The sequence below is a fragment of the Musca autumnalis genome, unplaced genomic scaffold (assembly GCF_047663935.1).
Source record: "Musca autumnalis isolate F117 unplaced genomic scaffold, ASM4766393v1 scaffold_3, whole genome shotgun sequence".
NCBI classification, from domain to species: domain Eukaryota; kingdom Metazoa; phylum Arthropoda; class Insecta; order Diptera; family Muscidae; genus Musca; species Musca autumnalis.
Genome location: NW_027411866.1, coordinates 83815490 through 83837777, shown reverse-complemented (window position 1 = coordinate 83837777; position 22288 = coordinate 83815490). Strand labels below are relative to the sequence as shown.

At 40.2% G+C, this 22288-nt stretch overlaps 2 protein-coding genes across 3 annotated transcripts in view; one reads left to right on the top strand and one right to left on the bottom strand.

The window, feature by feature from the left end:
- The window catches only part of LOC141396626 (uncharacterized), a 100485-nt gene that overhangs the window by 754 nt on the left and 77443 nt on the right, over positions 1-22288 (top strand). The window lies entirely within an intron of this gene.
- LOC141396625 (uncharacterized) lies at positions 170-21549 on the bottom strand. Of its 2 annotated transcripts, none has more exons than XM_073972238.1 (3): positions 21228-21429; positions 19460-21171; positions 170-273 (listed from the first exon to the last, which is right to left on the bottom strand). In XM_073972238.1, the coding sequence occupies exons 1-3, from the start codon at positions 21351-21353 to the stop codon at positions 234-236; spliced, it is 1878 nt and encodes a 625-aa protein (XP_073828339.1). In that variant the 5' UTR covers positions 21354-21429; the 3' UTR covers positions 170-233. The 2 variants fall into 2 exon arrangements, with proteins under 2 accessions (XP_073828339.1, XP_073828340.1); XM_073972239.1 differs by lacking the exon at positions 170-273 and adding an exon at positions 21461-21549 and having other exon boundaries at positions 19397-21171; positions 21228-21390.

The window sequence follows — 22288 nt, the reverse complement described above, 5'->3', positions numbered from 1 at the left end:
ATATATGATCAACATTTCCGCAGGCAATAGGGTATCGTAAGAGAGTGGACAGACAGTGATTAATGGTGCCGAGTTAAATGAGATTAAATTGACAAGAGCATAATATGATTTCAGGGATTTTAGTCCTGTTTTATTTAGTTTGAGATTTATAAAAAAATACATTTTTTTGTTTGATATTAGATTGATAGTTCAAAGATAATTGTACTTTGATTTGAGAATTTGAAGTGCAGTCACTACATTCCGGAACATCCGGGTTCGAATTGGCCAGTGAGCCTGAAAAGTAAAAAAAAAATAAATATAATAAAGATTAGACGATAAGAACAAAGATAAAAAAAAAAAAATAATAGATATATTTTAGTTTTAAGCGAAAGTTTATAATAAAATTATGTTGTCTTAATGAATAGTGAAAAAGTAACATAATTATGTGTTGGTAAAGTGACTTGAGGGGCGTATGGAAGAGTGAAGTGTAAGTGTAAAAGTGTGGGCGGTCTTATGGGAGTCACTTCAATGCATTTCAAAGGAATCAAGTGACCATGGTTGGGATGGGCGATTGGTGGTCCACCTCCACCCTACTTCTGTGTGTTTCCGTGATAGTTGTGTTCATTTGGTTTAGGATAATTGTGACTGCCGTGGGTTGCCAGATGGGATGGACCTATACCCAGGAGAGGAAGCCGGTTGAGCTAGCTGGTCCTGAATCTGGTCAACGCCTATAGCGGCACGTAACAAACAATGATAAAAAAGAGGTAGAATATGAACAAATTTCGTTGTTTAAAGAAAAACTTAAAGGCATTAAATCGGGCCCGAAAGCGCACCGACAAGTTTTTAATATTGTTACGAATGTAACTGATAGGTTTAAGTTAGTTTAGTTTAATTTCCGTTAATTTAAAAATTTGAATCGTAACGTAAAGTTTTTATTACGCAGTTACTTTATTTAAGCAACAACAACTACCATGTAGAACTCTCTTCATTATTCTAGATGTTACTTTTCCTTTCATTAATGTGCTTTTATTTTGTTTTGCCATAATCATGTAATTATCGTTTAGTTGCTACTTCTTTCTTGCATTTGTTTGTTGTTGTAATTACGTCATTACTTTGCTTGTCGTCCGCCTGTATTCCCCCCATGTATGTATGTGAGTAAGGTTGTTCGCTTAGTGCGAATGTGCGTCTGTTGCACAGATTCGAGGTGTTGCCAGACTTTCTGGATAATTCTAGACCAAGGAGACTTTGGGGACTTTGGGGGAACTGGCAATGACAAGTGAGTTGTGTTTTAAGCGTTGAATTGAACAGATCGGTAAAAGGATAGCTGCGTGCTAACTAGAGACTTGCTGTGTGCTTAGTAATTAAAGTCGGTTCCGAATAAGTGTAATAAAGTAAATAAAGCATTGTAGAAACGTAATCTAAAACGAACCCTGTTTTATTTGGTACAAATCGTACTGGGGAATAAAACAACGTCTACACGGAGATTAGTTAAATCTAATTCCGTAACAATTGGTGTCAGCAGTGAGATTACGATCATCCTACAATGAAGTTTAAGGATCTACGAATGGAAGACTTGAAGAAGGAGCTAAGTAAGTTGGAGTTGTCTTCTACTGGCAACAAGGCCGAACTACAAAAACGCTTGTTGGAAGAGTTCGAGCGCCGTGGAATGAACATCGATGCATATGAGTTCGACAGTAAAGAGGAAGTCGAGTTATCGGCAAAGGGCGAATCCAGCGTTAAGGAAGTTTCGTCGTTAGCTGCCAGGGGTGACGATTTGAAATCAATGCTGGCTATGATGATGGACAAATTAGATGCTAAAATGGAAAAAAATTCCAGAAAGAGTGAAGAATATTCCAGGAAATTAGAGGAAAAATTAGAGGTAAATTCTAGAACAATTAACGAGAAACTCGAGAACATCACGATGGTGATTGAAAAGAGAGTAGAAAACGTGGAGGTACAAATTAAAGAGTTGGATAAAAAGATTTTGTCTGTTGACGAGAAATTTCTGGCTCAAGATGAGAAGATTCTGGGCATAGAAAAGAAAATGTCGGAACTGGAAATTAAAGGCGGTCCAGTGAGAGCTATCCATAACGCGTTAAAAATTAAGCCTCCAGTGTTCGACGGCTCTACCTCTTTCAATGTGTTCAAATTACAGTTCGAGACAGTGGCTGCTAGAGATTCTTGGAACGACAACGACAAGGCGGTATCACTCCTTATGGCATTGAAGGGTGATGCTGCTGATGTATTACAGAGTATTCCCGCCGCTTCTAGGAACAACTATGGAGATATAATGGCTGCTCTTGAACGTAAGTACGGTAGTGAACACAAGCAAGAGATCTACCGAATGGAACTGAGGGGAAGAGTCCAGAAGCCAAATGAGACCTTACAAGACTTTGCGGCTGATATAGAGCGATTGGCGCAGCTGGCATATCCAGGAGAGACACATCCATTGGTGGACCGCATAAAGATTGAGACATTTGCTAGTGGTATTCGTGATCCAGAGATAAAATTTGCGACGTATGCGGCACCGATGGGAACATTTGCAGAAACCGTGTCATTTGCCCTGGCCCAAGAAACCGCGAAGATGCTGGTGAAACCTAAAGCTTACAACGTGAGGAGGCTGGACGTTGAGGACTACAATTCCCAGACCGTTGTCGACCCGCTGAAAGATGCACTAATGCATGTGAAACGAGGGGCTGCTAGAACGAAAAAGACTTGTTATAACTGTCGGAAACCTGGACACATGGCCCGAGAATGCAGATTGCGGCAAGCAAGGCCCATATCCACCTCACCGCCTTCAAAAAGCGACGACCGACCGGTGGCCAAGAATCTGCAAAGAGAGACATCAAGTGAATCAGATACAGCAAGTTCTGCTAATCACGAGACGCCGCCGGTAGATGATGAAAACGATGGTCCCACAATTTCTATAGCCATAGTCCAGCAAAAGAATCACAACTTAACGGTTAAAGGCTTCATCAATGGTGTATTGCGTACCTTGACATTGGACACCGGTGCAACAAAGTCCATTATTAGACCGGATTTGGTAAAAGGGAAGGTATTGCCGTTAAATGGAGTCAAATTGCGGACGGCCACAGGCGAGAGTACAACGGTGCATGGAAAGGCCTACCAAAGGCTGAGCATGAGTAGAAAATCTGTAACTTTCGATTTTATAGTGGCCGATATTGTGGACGAAGTTATACTTGGCGTGGACTTCATGATTGCCTTCGACATCAACCTGGACATAAAGCACCGTGTGATGACTTGGTCCAATGTGGAAATACCGATAAATGTGGGCTACAACGAGAAAAGCAAACATCGCCCAAAGGCAGAATCCGGCGAGATCGCTGTCGATGTCCGTACGCTGAAGGTGGAAGCCGCCGACAAATGGCCCGTAGGAAAATGGCAAAATCTCGCAACGAGGAGGAAAAAGCGAAGATGTACGTCGAGGAAAGGTCCATCGAAAAGTGGCCGTACAACAAGGAAGGACAAGCCCGATGAAGACCAGGTGGCACTTAGGAAGGTGACCACACAGAAAGAAGGTATAACGTCAAGATTCCTGAAGAGAAAGCAACGTTGTCCAGTAGAGGGTACATCTAAATCAGTTGCCACCTCTACGAAACGAGAACTGCGTCTAGTCAAGAGGAGCAGGCTTAAGCGGGAGGCAGTGTTACCAATGCCCATACCACCGAGAGGGAACTGTGCCTATTCGGGACGAACAGGCTTAAGCGGGAGGCAATGTTACGAATGTAACTGATAGGTTTAAGTTAGTTTAGTTTAATTTCCGTTAATTTAAAAATTTGAATCGTAACGTAAAGTTTTTATTACGCAGTTACTTTATTTAAGCAACAACAACTACCATGTAGAACACTCTTCATTATTCTAGATGTTACTTTACCTTTCATTAATGTGCTTTTATTTTGTTTTGCCATAATCATGTAATTATCGTTTAGTTGCTACTTGTTTCTTGCATTTGTTTGTTGTTGTAATTACGTCATTACTTTGCTTGTCGTCCGCCTGCAATGACAAGTGAGTTGTGTTTTAAGCGTTGAATTGAACAGATCGGTAAAAGGATAGCTGCGTGCTAACTAGAGACTTGCTGTGTGCTTAGTAATTAAAGTCGGTTCCGAATAAGTGTAATAAAGTAAATAAAGCATTGTAGAAACGTAATCTAAAACAAATCGTACTGGGGAATAAAACAACGTCTACACGGAGATTAGTTAAATCTAATTCCGTAACAATATTATTGGTCATCGGAAAAGTAAACCCATTGAAAAGTTATCCGTCGATGGCACCATTATAGCCAATGATTCAGAGTGTCTTAATGCATTAAAATCTTATTTTTCGAACATATACAATAATTCATCTCCTAATTCTCCATCTAATGAAGAAGTAATAGACAATTATATTGCAAACATTCCCCAACACAGTTTTTTATTTTCAATGGATTCGGATGCAAGGAATCAGGACAGATGTGAAGCCCTTACAACTACAAATTAAGTCTTTGGTATTGTAGCTAACTTAAAAAATAATAAATCGTCAGGAATTGATTCGCTTTCCAACTTTATTATTCGTAAACTTCCTATGAAAGCATTAGAATTTTTAGCAATAATAATTAACAATTATATTTCCAATGGCTACTTTCCTGATTCTTGCAAAATTTCGAAGATAATCCCAATAAAGAAGAAGCGCAATAGTGAAGATATTTCTAACTTGAGGCCAATATCTTTGTTATCCAACTTAGGCAAACTATTTGAGATGGTTCTTCGTGCTAAAATGGATATTGAAGTTAACCTTCCGTATATACCAAATTCCCAGTACGGTTTTCAGAAGTGTCACTCGACCTTTGAAGCCATGTTGAAATTCCACAACGACATCGTCTTGAATTTAAGGGAAAAAAATTGTACCGTCGCAGTACTGTTACATGTGGAAAAAGCTTTTGATCATGCCAGTCATATTGGAATACTGACCAAAATGATCAGAATCGGGTTTAGTCCCTTTATTATTAATATATTTAAATGTTTTTTCACAAATAGACAGTTTTGTGTTCAATTTCAAAATCAGGTGTCAGATTTATCTAATGTAAAATGTGGGGTCCCTCAAGGGTCTGCATTGGCTCCCCATTTATACAACATTTTTATGTACGAATTTCCTCACAACTTTCAAAATTCATCTGGTATTTTGTATGCGGATGATTCTCTATTGTATTCGCACAATGAATCCCCTGCTGGTGCATTGGTAAACATTTCACATTATCTTGACAAAGTGAAACAGTTTTATGATAAATGGGGTATACAAATTTATTCTGCCAAGAGCGAAGCCATTTGTATCAGAAATGCTTGGGGAAAATGTTAAATATTCGTTGTTCCTGAAAGCAAATCCTTACAGCTGTTTTTAAATGGGGTTGAAATACCATTTAAAGATGAGGTCAAATATTTGGGTGTCGAATTTAATAAACTTTTTAAATTTAATGGACATGCCAGGAAGGTCCGAAATAAAGCTCAAGGTATTTTTGCCTCTTTTTTTAAATTTTTCAATAACAAAAATTTACCTACCCCCACAAAATGTATGTTATATAAGACTTGTATTCGGCCAGTCATTCTTTACGGGTTCCCTATTTGGTTCAACATATCCCGACTGTTATGAAAGAACTTGAGATTCTAGAAAGAAAAATTCTGAGACTATGCATCGGTAAAAATTTCAAATCCGTTAATAGAAGATTTTCTAATAATTTCACTTATACACATTCTAAAATTAAGCGGCTTTCTGGCTACGTATGCGACCTCTTCAAGATGCGACCTCACGTATGCGACTCATTCAAAGATTGGCTCTTCATGAAAATTCACATATGGTTGAAGTTTTAAATAGCCAGGTGAACATTGGTTGGTCAAATACTTACTATTTGTCCCCAATGGGATATACCTACCTAATGGTATTTCTGGGTTTTTAAAAAGGCTCTTGCCGGAACTCACCGAGGGTAGTATATTGTTTACCCTCTTGTGTCTGTTTAATTTCTTTTCTTTCCGTTTGTTTTGTTTTTATTTATATCTTTTTTATTAATCTTCTTCCCTTAGTTTTAAGTACACAACCTCTAGAATTAAGAAACTCTTTAATCAGCCCCTGGAGCAAGGGCGATATTCATTTCTGTAACAAGCTCTACAACCTTCTCACATTCATGTTAAAGCCTGATGCTGAAGACACCTTGATATAATTACGATAATACATTATAGTCGTAAGTGTTCATTATTATGTGTAAAAATATCCTTTAATGTTATTTATTTGTCTCAACTAAATTAATTCCTATCAAATAAAAAAAAATGTTGAGATCCCCTAACACCGGGGTGTTAAGCGACCACGTGCCCATCGGTGTTCTCAAGGTAAGGAGGCTATGCCATAGTAGACCTCAGCTCCTCCATAACTCAATATCCCATGGACATTCGAACTAATAATAAAAAAAACCCAAAACCCTCAAAATGAACCTTCGACTGATTTAGGTGTGGATGCGTTGGCACCCTCAGTCTTTTCACTCACAAGTGCAATCTCCTCTTTATCCCTGACAATCACAAACATGGACATTGACAACGATTCCCAAAATATTACTGCCAGCAGCTCTAAATCTGCTACAACGCGGACTTAAAGTATGGGCGGGGACGACACTCCGAAACTGGACCATATAAACGACAGTTTAAAGAGACAGAGCCTACTATTCCTCAATTTAATTGAGGAAAGCGTCCCCTTGACACTCAAGGAGGAAAGCATCCCGGATGAAATGTGGGAAAAATTGTCGCTGACTGAGGAGGTGGAAGATATAGACGCGACAGTGATCCATGTCCCTACATCTAGTCTAGCTAATGAGCCTCTGCTTCTAAGGCAAAAAGCAGTAGAGAAGTAGCGCGATCGAAGAACCTATCGATAAGATGGATGATTCGCTGAATCCACAGACCTCCAATTCTGTCAAAGCCAAGGAAGCAAGAGACAAAAATTCATACCGAAGGGCAACTAAATATTGCAATCGGTATGCCAATAAAGACCCTAACACCATCAGCGTAAGGGAATTTCAAATGATACGTTCTAATCTCAAGTTCGTGAGAAGATTTGAAAGCGAATATCCTTATGTAACCCGAGCCAGAAATACTGGAAAAGGATAAGGGGCATAATCCGACACCAAAAGATTCTCGTAAGAGTAGTCAACTGGAGAAGGTGACTGTCCCAAATCCGGATCCTACCCCAACTGACGAGGGTAAAGCGAATGAACAGTAGGTGTCTAAGACCTGCGCAAGCCACTCGGGAGTAACGACGGGTGGATCGACTGGGACACCATCGACTTCGGAGAAGACTAACAAGTCCTCGCAGTCAAAGACTTTGAAGCGGATTCGCTCTTCAGAAGGCCCACAGCCTTTGCCAAAGAAGACGATGATCTCCCAGACGGTCAACACGGCGGACTCCTATGCTGGTGTCCTTGCTCACAAAGCCAAGGGAAGAAGCACCAGTACTGAGAAGGCGTCCACCTCTTCAGGAAAAGCTGCTACCTAGGCCCGTGATCAAGGACGCAGGAAACCCTACGCCAAAACGGCCACGGTGGCAAACGATGACGAGCTCCTAGTTGCAATCATCGACCGAGCTGACCCCTTCGGGAAAATCAGCGGAAGTCACTGGTTGCTCTTCGAGACTCGGCTTCGTTTCGCCATTGTGTCCACTGAGGCGAACCAGGGTGACCGCCAGTTTGGTGGTGCCTTCCTTCATAAGGGAGTTAAAGTTATTAAATGTCTCAACAGGAGCTCGCAAGAGTACCTTAAGAAGACCGTTAATGGCTCTGATGAACTTTGGGAGGGCTGCGGTGTCTATAACGGAGATTCCGTCTAGGAAGGTATTCCCAGCATGGGTTCCCCCACCTACCGTGGATGAGGAACTTCTGCTGAGGATGCTGGAGCTCCAGAACCCAGGTCTCCTTACTAAGGACTGGACTGTAATGAATCTAACCCCTTGTAAGGAGAATGGAGGGATGGATGTCAAGATGGCTATAGACTCCTCAGGAGAGGAGTACCTTATGGTTCGTGAGGGAAAACTGAACTTTGGTTCAGGATGGGTGAAAATCAGTAGGAGTAGGTAGGCGGCAGGTGCTTCGCATTTTGCAGATTAATCTGCATCATTGTAAAGCAGCTGCCGCCGAACTACTCCTGTCCCTCAGAAATTCAGAGGTAGACATTGTTCTAGTCCAGGAACCTTATATATACAAAAATAAGGTCTCTGGACTGAACAATGCCAACTTCGAGATCTTCGCATCGTCCGAAGGGGACAAGGTGAGGGCCTGTGTGGTAGGTAGGAAGAACCTCAATCTAATCTTTCTATCTAATTATAGTAATGGAGACATGTGCACGGTGCGACTGGAGAACGGCAGAGAGAAGGCGACTCTCCTGTCCTCAATCTACATGCCATATGAGGTCCCTGATCCACCAAATCAGGTGGTACACAGGCTGCTAAAGGAGAACCTGGGCGTTTGTAACGTAATCCTTGGATGTGACGCCAACGCCCACCATTTTCACTGGGGCAGCAAAGATACAAACACTAGAGGTGAGTCGATTTTCAACTTTATATTATCTTACAATCTAAGAATATGTAATAAAGGAAACGACCCTACCTTTAAAATTAGAGACAGGGAGGGGGTCATTGATCTAATCCTGTCAAATTTAAATGATTCTGTCGTCAAGAACTGGAGGGTATCCAACAAATGTTCCTTTTCGGATCATATGAGGATATACTTTGAAATCTCTTTCTACGGAGTCCGCCAAAATCCTTATAGGAACCCGAGGGGCAGGTTCACTGATCTGACGAACCATCAACTGTCACTCTCCGGAAGGATAGAAACAGTTGCTGAGCTTAACAGTAAGGTGTCCAACCTAACAGAAATCCTTTTTCGCTGCCATAAGGATGCCTGTCCATTAACTTATCCCGGGAAGAAATCCCAACCGGTGTGGTGGAACAAGGATCTTGGCGAACTGCGGAAAAACACCAAAAAGCTGTACAACAGGGCGCACTCGACTAAAACTTGACAGTGACTGGGAATCGTATAAAGCGAGTTTCACCAAATACAAGAGTGAAATCAAGCGCGCCAAAAAGAAGTCATGGGTTTGTTTCTGTGAGTCTGTAGAAGGGGTAAACGACGCTGCCAGATTCCGGAAGATACTCTCGAAGGACCCCAAAGCCATTGGTACTGTCAAATACCGGACGGCACGTGGACAGACTCAGGTCTTGAGACTCTAAACCTTCTAGCTGAGACCCACTTCCCAGACTGCACGGACGCCAGTAACCTTCACATTGAATGTGAAAACTTCCAAGTCCAAGAGTCAGTGGACGAGAGCCTCATTGATAAGGTTGTAAGCAGAAACAAAATAAAGTGGGCAGTAAGTACATTCAAACCCTATAAGTCACCTGGTCCAGATGGAGTAATTCTGCGATGCTTCATTTTGCCGCACCCCAGATATACCAAATTCTGGAGGAGATCTTTAGGGCCTGTTTGTTTCTTTCCTGCGTACCAGATCTGTGGAAAGAGGTAAAGGTAACTTATATCCCCAAGGCGGGGAAAGCCAGTCACTCTGCACCGAAAGACTACAGACTTATTAGCCTATCCTCCTTTCTCCTCAAGACACTCGAACGACTGATCGATCTGGAGATTAGGAGCTTTGTAGACACTGCCTCGCTGAGCGACTCGCAGCATGCCTACATGAAAGGTAAATCTGTCGAAACTGCTCTTCATGAGGTCGTGGGTTTCATTGAGAGAAACATGGAGGATTCAAACTTTACCTTGGCGGCTTTCCTGGATCATTAATTCCAGCATTGGGGAGTTGACAACAAGGAAGACAGTAACTAGAGGTACTCCCCAGGGAGGTGTACTCTCACCGCTGCTGTGGCTACTTGTGATAAACAATATTTTGTCGGAATTCTACAATCAGGGCATCAAGGTTGTCGCATACGCGGATGATGTAGTTCTACTAATAACTGGCAAATTCTTGTCCACAATTTCGGAGCTTATGCAAAGAGCCTTATCAAGGCTGTCCCGTTGGGCCACCACAAATGGCCTTGGTGTAAATCAAACGAAAACAGAACTGGTATTGTTCACCAGAAAGCGTAAGCTCGGCGACTTCATACCACCAACATTGGATGGAGTGCAGTTACATCTATCTCCTGAGGCCAAATACCTATGTAGGTACAATCCTGGATTCTCAATTGAGATGGAAAAGGAACGTCGAGGAACGGACGAAGAGAGGTATGATCGCACTCTATTCATGTAAGAATTCGATTGGGAAAAGTTGGGGGTTAAATCCAGCTATTATACACCGGTTGTATAATACTGTTGTGAGACCCATCCTATCCTATGGATGTCTTGTCTGGTGGCATGCGCTTCGACATAAATCGAACTCTGGCAACATAGACAAGGTGCAAGGGCAGCCTCTGTCTTGATAACTGGAGCTTTTAGAAGTACACCACAAGCAGCTCTGAATGCGATGCTAAACCTCTTGCCCACGAGACTTAGCATCAAAGTTCAAGCAGCACGTAGTGCCCTAAGGCTACATGAATTGAATCGTTGGCGTGACAGCACCTATGGTCATGCATGCATTCTTCGGGAGCTAGGGCCAAACCTTAGCTTGAATCAGCAGGGGAAATTCAGCGACTACTTATCACCAATCCATAGATTTGATGATTTTGAGGTCGTTATCCCTAGTAGAGATGACTGGATCCGTAGTAACCCTCCTCTGGACGGTCTGGCTTTCTATACAGACGGTTCCAAGATGGAAGAAGGTACCGGAGCTGGCGTCTACTGCGAGAAGCTTTGCCTCGAATACTCATATAGGTTGAACAGCGACTGTAGTGTTTTCCAAGCAGAAATCTTCGCGATCAAAATGGCCGCAGAGTTGATAAAAAGTCTGGATGCTGAAATCTTTGAACCGGTGACTATCTTCGTTGATAGTCAGCCGGCACTTAAAGCCATCAAATCCACCAATATCAAGTCTGAGGTCGTTCTGGAGTGTAGAACTGCTTTGGCGAACCTCACTAACGCTGTCCGACTCTGCTGGGTACCGGGACACTGTGACATTGTGGGAAACGAGAAGGCAGATGAACTGGCAAGACATGGATCTCAATCAACAAGTCAAGCTATCACTGATTCTATCAAACCACCCATATGTCACGTTTTTCGGAAGGTGGAGACGTTCTTTGAAGAACAGTCAGTTGGCAACCCTGTTCGCTGTAGTGTCAAATTTTTGTGTGCTCTGTGCATTTTCTAAAAAAATTAAATTTTTAATTAAATTAGCGTGTATACGTTATCAAAAGTTTATTAAAATTATTAAATAACTTATTGTCTAAATATTGTGCTAATTGGTGAAGTGTTATTAATTACATTTGTGCTAATAAGCTCCTTTTTTGTGTTGAATTTGTCTAATTGGCTATTTCGTTTTGTGCATATATTCTGTTACATTAGCTTATTGTGTTGTTGTAACAGCTTGGTTATCATATCAAAACAGAGTTGCCAAAGATTGCTTTTTTTTAATTAAAGGATTAAGAAATTCAGCTACAAAATCTCCAAAAAATTTTAACTTATTAGTAAACTGAAATATAGTTAACATGGTCTGTTCATACGAAATATGTAATATTCGTGATGATAGTGAAGTTTGTGTTACATGTTGGTTTTGTTTAGATCAATGGCATTGTAAGTGTGCTCGTATGAGAGTAATAGTTACTGACATAATTAAAGAAAATGATGGAATTCGTTGGTGCTGTCCCAATTGTAGAAAAATCTCTGCTGATTTTTACAATTTTGCAAAGAATCTACATTCCGAACTAGTTTCAATTAAAGGGGAACTTTCCATAATTTGTTCCCGTTTTGATAAAGTTTCAAATTTGTTTAGCAAATATCCGGATTTGGACGAATTTCCATCGTCACCATCGGTTATCGGGCAGAAACGCAAAAGGTCGACGAAAAAGAGTACAGGTAAAACTGTTTCTAGTCGTAAACCTAGTGTTTCTCGGGATACTGTAGTACAATCGGATCCAGTTAATATTTCTGATACAACTGAATCTGGTCGTGCTCAGTTATACGCCAATGTTGTGTTGGATAAGCCTTTGGAAGTAAGCAAGCAGTTAAAGGAGGTTGTAGCAACTCCTGAGTTAATGAGTACTGATGGTGCTAGTCTTGAAAAGACCTCACAATCTGCTCAAGGTATTCAGGAGTTGGCAACATCCTTGCCTGTTGTCTCTTCAAGGGGCTCATCTGCCAATGTAGGCCATACCCAATAACCTGTGCAAAGATCATTATCTATGCCTCCAGCTATGAAAATGGTATTTGCGTCAAGGTTCCCTCCCGAAACGACGGCTGACGAAATTTATGATTATATAAGATCAAGTATTCAAGGAGATTACTTTCTTAAATGTTACAAGCTTCGTTCAGCATTTTCGGAAAGTAGATCTTCTTTCAGGATTGTTACTAATCAGTCAATATTTAATCAAATTATATCGAGAGAATTTTGGCCTGTAAATGCTTTTATAAAAGAATTTGTGGAAAGAAACGACAAGTTAGCACATTTGCCTCCGCGAACAGCTACAGTTTCAAAAAACTAAAAAATTCTATTTCTATATGCTATCAGAATGTAAGGGGTTTAAATACAAAATTAACTCGCTTATATACTGATAGCTTCGGTTTTAATTATGATGTAATTGTTTTATCTGAAACTTGGTTAAAAAAAGCTGTATTAAATAGTGAAGTTTTATGTCCGAAATATCAAATATTCAGAAATGATCGTGTTGCTAAAAAAGGTGGTGGAGTCCTTATTGCAGTTGACTCCTCTTATTCCACTAATTTAATTGAAATAAATAATATTCCTGATATTGAATTTTTAAGTATATCCATTGAACTAGGCAATTTTAAATTATTTATAACTTGTTCCTATATTCCTCCTTCTTCTCAACTTGACATATATAAAAAACATATATCCGCAATCAGTTCAATCGTTGGAAATATGAATGAAACCGATCGAATTTTGGTTCTGGGCGATTTTAATATGCCCTCTGTTAAATGGCTCTTATTACCAGATTCTGAAGCTCTAACACCACTAACATCCCGGGCGAATGCTAATCAAGATACATTCGAAATTGTTAGTCGATTTTGTGACCTCAATCTTCATCAAATAAACGATATACTGAATAGTTACGATAGAATCCTTGATTTAGCATTTGTAAATGTTACTCAATATTTTGAAATAATTAGAATTCCACCAATTTCTATTCCTGAAGATATTCATCATCCCTCATTATGTATAACCATGACCCATACTCATTCCTTTGGGGAAAATCAGTCCAAAGTGTTAAAAACTGTCCTTAATTATAAAGCCAAGGAACTATGGCATAATGAACCAAGGTGCAACGTGTCAAGGGCCATTTGGCCGAATCTTTCAACAAAGAGAACAACTTCACTTTTAAGTTTGAGTAAATCAGAAATCAGGGTATTGACGGGAGTCATTACCGGCCATTGCAACATCCGAGCTTTTATCGGCAAATGGCAGGATGATGGCGCGGACTATTGCAGGCTCTGTGAAGATGAGGAGGAAACGGAGACGATCGAGCATATTTTATGTCGTTGCCCCATGTTAACTCGAAAGCGATATAGATTAACAGGAATACGCTTTCCTCCAAGCTTAACCTTCTACTCAAACATGGAACCAACAATCTTAAACAACATCATCAAAAATCTGAATTGGCTGGGACGGCGCGACCCATAAGCGTAACTACTTCTCTGACCGTTTTTCCACCATCGGCAAATAAACCACCCTCTCTTTCTTTATTATATCTTCATTTTTTCTTTTTAATAATTCATTTATTACTACTTTCCAAACCACACCCTTTTTTCTTTATTCTTTTCTCTTTTCTCTTCTCTTGTCTTTTCAGGTAATTCTGAACCTCTTTTTTCTTTATGGATGATCACAATGGACCGAAAGGTCTCCGAGTGGCGTAGTCAATATATATATATATATATATATATATATTGATTACACATCCCCAAACCTAACCTAACCTACGTAACAAAGAGGGAAGTGCGTGTCAGTGAAATCCCTACGTCAAGAGCGGGAGTAACCCCCATCTAAGTGACTGCATTGACTTCCTCAATGGATAACGGACCTCGGTCGACCGATCCAAAATCACAACCAGTGTTTGTGAAGAGGATGAGGTCGTCTGAGGAACAACCTCCTTCTGCGAAGAAGTCTACGTTGTCACAGCGGGTCTATCCGTCGGCATCGTTTGCTTCGGTGACGAGGAAGGCTAGTGAGAGGATCACTATTGTGAAGGTTAAAGCCTCCTCATCAAGTGCTTCTTCTCTGAAGCCTTGTACGTCTGAAAAGGCGAGGATACCGCGGAGCATAGTGCGGAACATAGACTCCTTGTTCATCTGTAAAGGCGAGTGAGGACAAGGCAGAACCTAGTGCTCTGCAGACTCCGTGCTCGTCCACAAAGGCGAGTAAGGACAACTCGGAAACTAGTGTTTTCCATAATACAAGCTCGTCTGTGAAGCCGAGTAAGGAAAATGCAGGACCTAGTGGTCTGCAGATTCTCTGCTCGTCCACGAAGGTGAGTAAGGACATCGCGAAGCCTACTTGCTCGTCAAACCCGAAGCAGGATGACATCGCTGCTCGACGGATTGTCCCAGGTGATATCCGGCTGGCAATCATAGACAGGGCTGACCCCAATGGGAGTATTAGCGACTGTCATTGGTTGCTAGTTGAGGGTCGTCTTCGGGACATCCTCATCTCGGACGTGGTTGACCAGACCAATGTGTGGCTAGGCCAGGCTGCTCTTGACAAGGGAGTCAAGGTAATTAGCTGTGAAAACAAGGAATCGGCAGATTTCCTTGTTAAAACAGTTAATGACATTGGCGGTTGTTCCTTTGTCTGAGATACCATGTGGGATGATAACCTCAGTATGGGTCCCTCCTCCTTCAATGGAGCTAGGACGAATACTGAAGTTGGTTGAGAAGCAGAACGTCGGTCTTCAGATGGGAAATTGGAGGATTCTCGCTTCCTTTAAGAAGAACGACGGACTGGTCATCAGATTCGCCACTGACAAGTCCGGAGAGGACTTTTTAAGGAGTCGAGGAGGGGTGCTGAACTTTGGATTAGGACGATTATGTTTCCAAACCAGTAGGTAGGAAGCGGCAAAAGCTTAGCTTTGTGCAGATAAACCTGCATCATTGCAAAGCTGCTGCTGCTGAACTACTGAAAAACCTCTCGACTCAAGATATCGATATCGCCCTAGTCCAGGAACCTTATTTATAAAAATATAAGGTGAGTGGGCTTAGCGGCAAGAACTATTCTGTTTTCGCGGCCTCGAATGGGGACAAGGTGAGGACATATATAGTTGCTAAAAAAATCTTAACCTAATCCTTCTGTCCAATTACAGTAGAGGTGATATAACCACGGTACGGATGGAAGAAGGTCGGAGCAAACCCTTAGTTTTGTCTTCGATTTACCTGTCTTATGAAGACCCCGAACCACCAGGCAAGGTCACTCAGGATCTAGTGGATGAACTAGGAAGCATAGGCTGGAACGTCCTTGAATGTGATGCCAATGCCCACCACTTCCACTGGCGGCCTCAAAATTATGTGGAAATAACACTCTCCACACTGTCGAGGAGGTCGAGAGAGCTCGCCTATCCGGGGAAGAAATCCCAACCGGTGTGGTGGACCAAACAATTAGCCAAGCTGCGTAAAGCAGCAAGGCAATCCTACAATAAAACCAGTAAGACGAAACTCAGTACAGATTGGGATGACTACAAGGTCAATTTCAATAAGTACAAGAGTGAAATCAAGAAAGCTAAGCGAAATTCTTGGGTTAGATTCAGTGAGTCGATAGAAGGAGTTAGTGATGCTGCCAGGTTCCGTAAGATACTATCTAAGGACCCAAAATCCAAAGGTAGTATCAAACGAAGCGATGGTTTCTGGACTAACTCCGGTCTAAAGACTTTGGATCAGGGGTTCATTTTTCCGGTTGCGTAGACTTCGACGGAGCCTTGCCAACAGCAAGTCACAGTCGAGTCCGAACTGTCGAAGATAAACAGCTGATTGACAGAATAACTAATCACACAAGAATTCGGTGGGCGATCAACAGTTTCCAGCCTTATAAATCACCGGGACCGGATGGTATAATACCGGCAATGCTACAGAATGTGGCTGAGCTGGCGCTATCAATCCTCGTAGAAATTTTCAAGGCTTGTTTATTGTTATGGTACATACCTGGTTTGTGGAAGGAGGTAAGGAAGCCAAGTCACACTCTACCAAAGGACTACAGACCAATTTGTCTTTCTTCCTTTCTTTTAAAAACGTTAGAAAGGTTACTGGATCTTGAAATTAGAACACAATTAAACCTCAATAACATCAGCAAATCACAACATGCCTACACTGAAGGCAAATCAGTGGAGACTGCCTTGCATGAGGTGGTCGGAAGATTGAATCAATCCAAAATCCTACATCCCCAAAGCGGGGAAGCCAAGTCACACTCTACCAAAAGACTACAGACCAATTTGCCTTTCTTCCTTTCTTTTTAAAACGTTAGAAAGCTTACTGGATCTTGAAATTAGAACACAATTAAACCTCAATAACATCAGCAAATCACAACATGCCTATACTAAAGGCAAATCTGTGGAGACTGCCTTGCATGAGGTGGTCGGGCATGTCGAGAAGCATATGGAAAATTCAGGCTTCACGCTGACGGCCTTCCTCGATATAGAGGGGGCTTTCAATATCGTGAAGCTTAAATCAATCCACAATGCTCTCAGAAACACAGATATTTCCTCCATCCTTATGGAATGGATTGATGAGATGCTGAAAAGTAGAATCATCAACTCTTGCATAGGAGAGAGTTCCGTGAGGAAATCTGTTAACAGAGGAAGATCAAGGTGGTTGCCTATGCTGATGATGTGGTTGTGCTGATAAGTGGCAAATTCCTGCCAACCCTGTCTGAACTCATTCAAAGAGCCTTAGTACAACTTGCAAACTGGGCCCAGAACAACGGTCTGGGAGTAAACCCGGAAAAAACAGAGATATACTATTCACTAAGAAACGCAAAATTCCTAATATCGAGCCTCCAATCCTCGACGGGGTGGCCCTGGAACTTTCTACGGAAGCTAAATACCTCGGCACTATTCTGGACGATCGCTTGTCATGGAAAAAAAATGTTGAGAAGCGAACGAAGAAGGGACTCATGACACTCTACTCCTGTAAGAACTCCATTGAGAAAAGCTGGGGATTGAGACCACAGATCATACACTGGCTGTATGTAACCATGGTCCTGCCCATACTTACCTATGGTGGACTGGTCTGGTGGCAAGCACTTGGGAACAAAGCGTTACTCTCCAAACTACCAAGTGTACAAAGAACCGCGTCTCTGCTGATTACCGGATCGATTAAAAGCACTCTTCAAGCTGCTTTAAACGTCATCCTGGATCTCCAACCTTTGGATAACCTAATCCAGTTTCAGAACTACCTTTAGACTCCGGAAGTTAGGTGTTTGCGTGGTTAACACTTTGGACACTCGAATGTCCTAAAACTAATTGATAGTCGACTTGAGTTAGGTGAGGTTGCGTAAGCGATTATATGCCTACCTCATTCAAGTTTGACTCCTTAACCGTTATCTTCCCAAGCAGAGACGCATGGTGCATATCTCCTCTGGACGGTCTGGCAATTTACACAGACGGGTCCAAGATGGAAGAAGATACTGGGGCTGGCGTCTTCTGCGAGAATTCACTAATTAAGAACTCATACAAGCTCAACGATAACTGTAGTGTTTTTCAGGCGGAAATTCTTGCTATCAGGAAAGCGGCTGAATTGGTGAAAGGGCTTGAAGGCAGCCTTACAGGACCGGTGACTATATATGTCGATAGTCAAACGGCCCTCAAGGCTCTCAAGTCATGGAACATAAATTCAACAGCTATTCTTTATTGTCGGAGAGCAGGTTCCGGGTCACAGCAACATTATGGGAAACGAGGTAACACATGAACTGGCTCGATGTGACTCTAGGTCTATCGACTTATCAGTTGATGAAACCGTTCGGCCACCGATGTGCCACTACATCGCAAACAGCGGGAGATCTTCAATGAGAGAGCACATCAAAGGCTATTGGAACCTGGTTGTAGGGTATCCAAGGCGATCTTGCCTGTGGTTTCTCGTCGAAGAACGGCTTCCCTCCTCTCACTTGATAAGTTAGGGATGAAAATCGCGGTGGGACTTCTAACAGGTCACTGCAAACCTACAAACCACGTAAAAGGGCGTTTGCATTTGAGATTTTTGACGGGTTAACCTTCTTTGTGAGGATTTATTTGACTTTTACGCTATGGAATTGACATTTGAAAATCAGTCGCTTTGTTAAATCCGGTGTTCTATCAATCACACTAAACGTCAAAATTTGTTCACAATAATGCATTGCTGTGTTAGAAATGCATAAGTATTTTATATTCTTTTGGCCGCCCGTACAGAGGACATCTCTATATTTTCCCTTCATTACCTTTGAAGCATTATTTACCCCTCGGTTAGAAAAATATGTTGCAGAAGCTGTTCAGAGCATTGGTGCTCGCGCCTTTACGCTACCATAAATGCAAGATACTCTTAAGTTTTGTTAAGCAATCAACACATAGAATCGGTTGAATTTTTTGTAAATAATTTATTTTAGAAACTTAAAATAAAGTTAAGGTTTAAAAATGTAAAATAACTTTTGAAAACTGAAGAAAAACGGCATTGTAGGTTTCTCTTAAATACAATTGTGAGCACCCCTGGTTCAGAGTATGCCCCATACATTTCTAATAAATATTCGTCTCCAATGTTGTCATTTCGTTGTTTCAGGGAATCTTCTTATCTATTTATTAATTTTGGTCTGAGACACCTTGTCATTATTGAGAACTAAAATATTCATAAAAAGTGTTAATATATTCATTTTTTTAGTTACCGACAAAAACCGTTAACATTAAAACGCAAAATTATAAAAAGTTGAAATAAAAGTTGACAACGCTCTTGCTATCGGTAGAACTTTACGAATACTTTTTATTCGTCGCTTAACTTACCGAAGAATATCGTTAATTGCCGTAATTATAAGCATTTTAATTTTACTGATTTTGGTCGGTAACTCAAAAATGTGTTAGAGAATCGCAGTTCAGGTTTGATACCTATAGTGCACTGTCTACCTCTAATTTTTGCAAAAAATTCGACATGTTTGCTACAATCATTTGAAATTTTTCGTTTTTTTTTCGAAAACATTATCCTGACAAACTGTATGTTACTCTTTTTGGTCAATTCTTATAATATTCGAAAATGTGAATTTATCCATCAACTTGAATTGTTTCAAATTGGTTAAAAAATATGTCGATATTATTGAAACACAACAACTACAAATTTCGGATATAAGTATGTATTTCTTTATTAATCTACTATAATTTAATATGAATTAATACTTACATAACTATTTGATTGGTTACTTCTAAAATATTAACTTTAGGCAATTGCAAACGATTTTTCCTAGCTTCTTCCCATTCGATTGGATGAGCCCTTTTACGATGATGATGCATATTAGCGCTGACTTTAAATGTCTGCGGGCAATGGGGACATTGATACAAATCGACACCAGTGTGGGTTGCTATGTGTTCCCGCAGGTCTTTTGGTCTTTTAAATGCCTTTTCACAATAAGTACATTTGTGTTTTCGATTTTCTTCGTGTACTCTTTTTTTATGAGCTCGCAATGCGTTTTCACTTGATGAAACTTTTCCACAGATACTACAAATGTAAGCCGTTGATCCATCATGGTGATAAGCGGCCTTGTGCCGTCGCAGGTTATTATTAGTGTTCAGTTGAGCGCCACAAATTTCGCAGGGGTACTTACGTTTTGGAACACCAGCGTGATCCAATAAATGCTTTTTGAGGGCATTGGCACTGTGAAATGTTCGCCCACATTGATCACAAACACAATCGACACCATGAACTGTTTTGATATGTGAATTCAATTGTAGCTCCAAAACATATCCTTTGCCACATTCTTTGCAGAAAAACTTGTTTTCTCCTTTTACATGAGTTAACATATGACGATCCAATGTGGGTTTTTGATTGAATAGCCGATGACATACTTCACATTCGAATTGGTTCAAGTTGCCATGCATTACCTGTTTGTGTAGCTTCAAATTGTGTTTGGTCGTACTGGATCGACCACAAATATCACATTTGTGCGTTTCCGGATTTATATGAAGCCGAATGTGATCCATAAGCACACAACGACGGTAAAATTTACGGTCGCAACATTTAATGTAACATCTAGTTTTATGAACTTCCCGAAAGTGTTCCCGCAGGTTATTGAAATTAGTTGCTGTGACTGGACATAAATCGCAGTCCAAGTTGGGTTTCCATTGGGCTATAAAAGAGTCATTCTCTCGACATTTATCCATATATGATGTACGATTAGGATCCTTAATTTTTTTAGGTACTTTGTTTTTACCTCTAGATTTCTTCTGTTTTATCGCTGAAGGTGTTTCTTCTCCATTTCCATCCTTTGTTATACTTTTGGGTTTCCTTCCTCTTTTTGCCTTTTTATCGATATTATCTTCAGTTGTATCGTTCAAATCGTTTTCTGTTTCTGGGCATACGTCTCTTTTTTCATGTAAAGTTATGTCTGGCGATTCCGTTTTCATTTCGAAAATCTCGTCCATAGTAACTTCTTCTTTAAATTGCGACAAAACCATGGGCATTTCTTCTCTACCCTCCGAAAAATTATTTATTTCCATCTTATCCACATTTAGTGTATTATCTTCTAGTATTTGTAGTTTTTGCTCATTATTACCTTCATTCTCCGCCAAATTATTTGGAGATGGTGACAAAACTTTTATGTCTCCATGCGCTTCCAACGTCGGCTTATTTAAAAACATTTCATTTTTAAATAATTTTGTTAGCGGAACATCATCAATATCAGAATCAGTTTCATCCATACATCCCCTATCAGACATTTCATCCTCACTTATTTGCTTATTATGTCCCAGCTGCCCTAGCATAACTTCCAACATTTCAGTTCGAGTTTTATGAACTTGCAATTGAAAATCATGGAAGTCGCTAATATGTGTCCAGCAGTTATCACATAAAACTTTTGTCAAGGATGTGTTTGCTTCATGCTGTTCCTCACTAAGAATCTAGAAAGGAAAGGATATATGAAACAAAATTTTTAACAATTCTAATAAGTACAAACCATTATAGGATCGAAATATTTAACTGTGACATCGTATGCTTCAGTGCTCTCTCCTTTCTCATTTTGGATTAATTTATAGCTGTAGCTTGCTGTGTAGCACAAACAACAACATACTTTTGTTGTCATTGTACTGCTATATTTATATTTTTCTATAAATTAAATTCTAATTTAATTTTTTAATTAAAATTAAAATAAAAATTTTTGTTTGTAAACATTTTCTATGTACGGGTTACCAGATTGAAGAATCCTGAATTTGCCATAATATCCCCCAAACAGTTGAGCTAAATTATATAGTCGTGTTTTATTTGCCCAATTATTATTTTGAATAAAAATTTTGACTTTTAATTTATTTATATTAATGAAATCAACTGGTTTGCAGATGAGGATTTATTTGACGTAACACAATGTCGCTTTGCAAATAGGCCTGTTCGATAACTTGCAAGTAAAAAGCCTTTGCAAGTTCTTGCAAGTACTTGTAACTACTTCTCATTTCTCTTTTACTGAACAGGTTTGTTATCGAACGGCATTTTGTAAAAGTTTGTACAAATAATGGCCCAATAATAGGTCCTCCAAAAACATCAGATGATTTCGATTTTAGCTGTCAAAATTCATATTTGACATTTGAATTCGCTTTGAGGTATAGAAGTGTCAAACTGTACAGAAACAGGTAGATGTATCTCTAAAAAAGAAAATAAATAAACTTATGCCAAGTTTACGCTTGCGCTCCAAAATCCACTGGATTTCACGAAATCCTGAAATACACCCCGGTGTTTACACTTATTTTTTGTTGATTTCAAAGATATCACAATGATCAAGGTAGACGCATATGCGAAGCTGATCAAACATGAATTTTCAAATCAAGTTTTTGCAAATTGAAATAATCATCAAAAATATACGACAATATAGAATTTTACAGCTTTCTTTGGAAAATTATAGTAAAATGATCTATATATCGTATTATTTGTGTATAGTACTAACAAATGAAAAAATAAAAAAATGATTTTATCGTTGAGACATCGTTATAATAAATTTTGTTAGATAAAAGTTGTGCTCAGATCCTG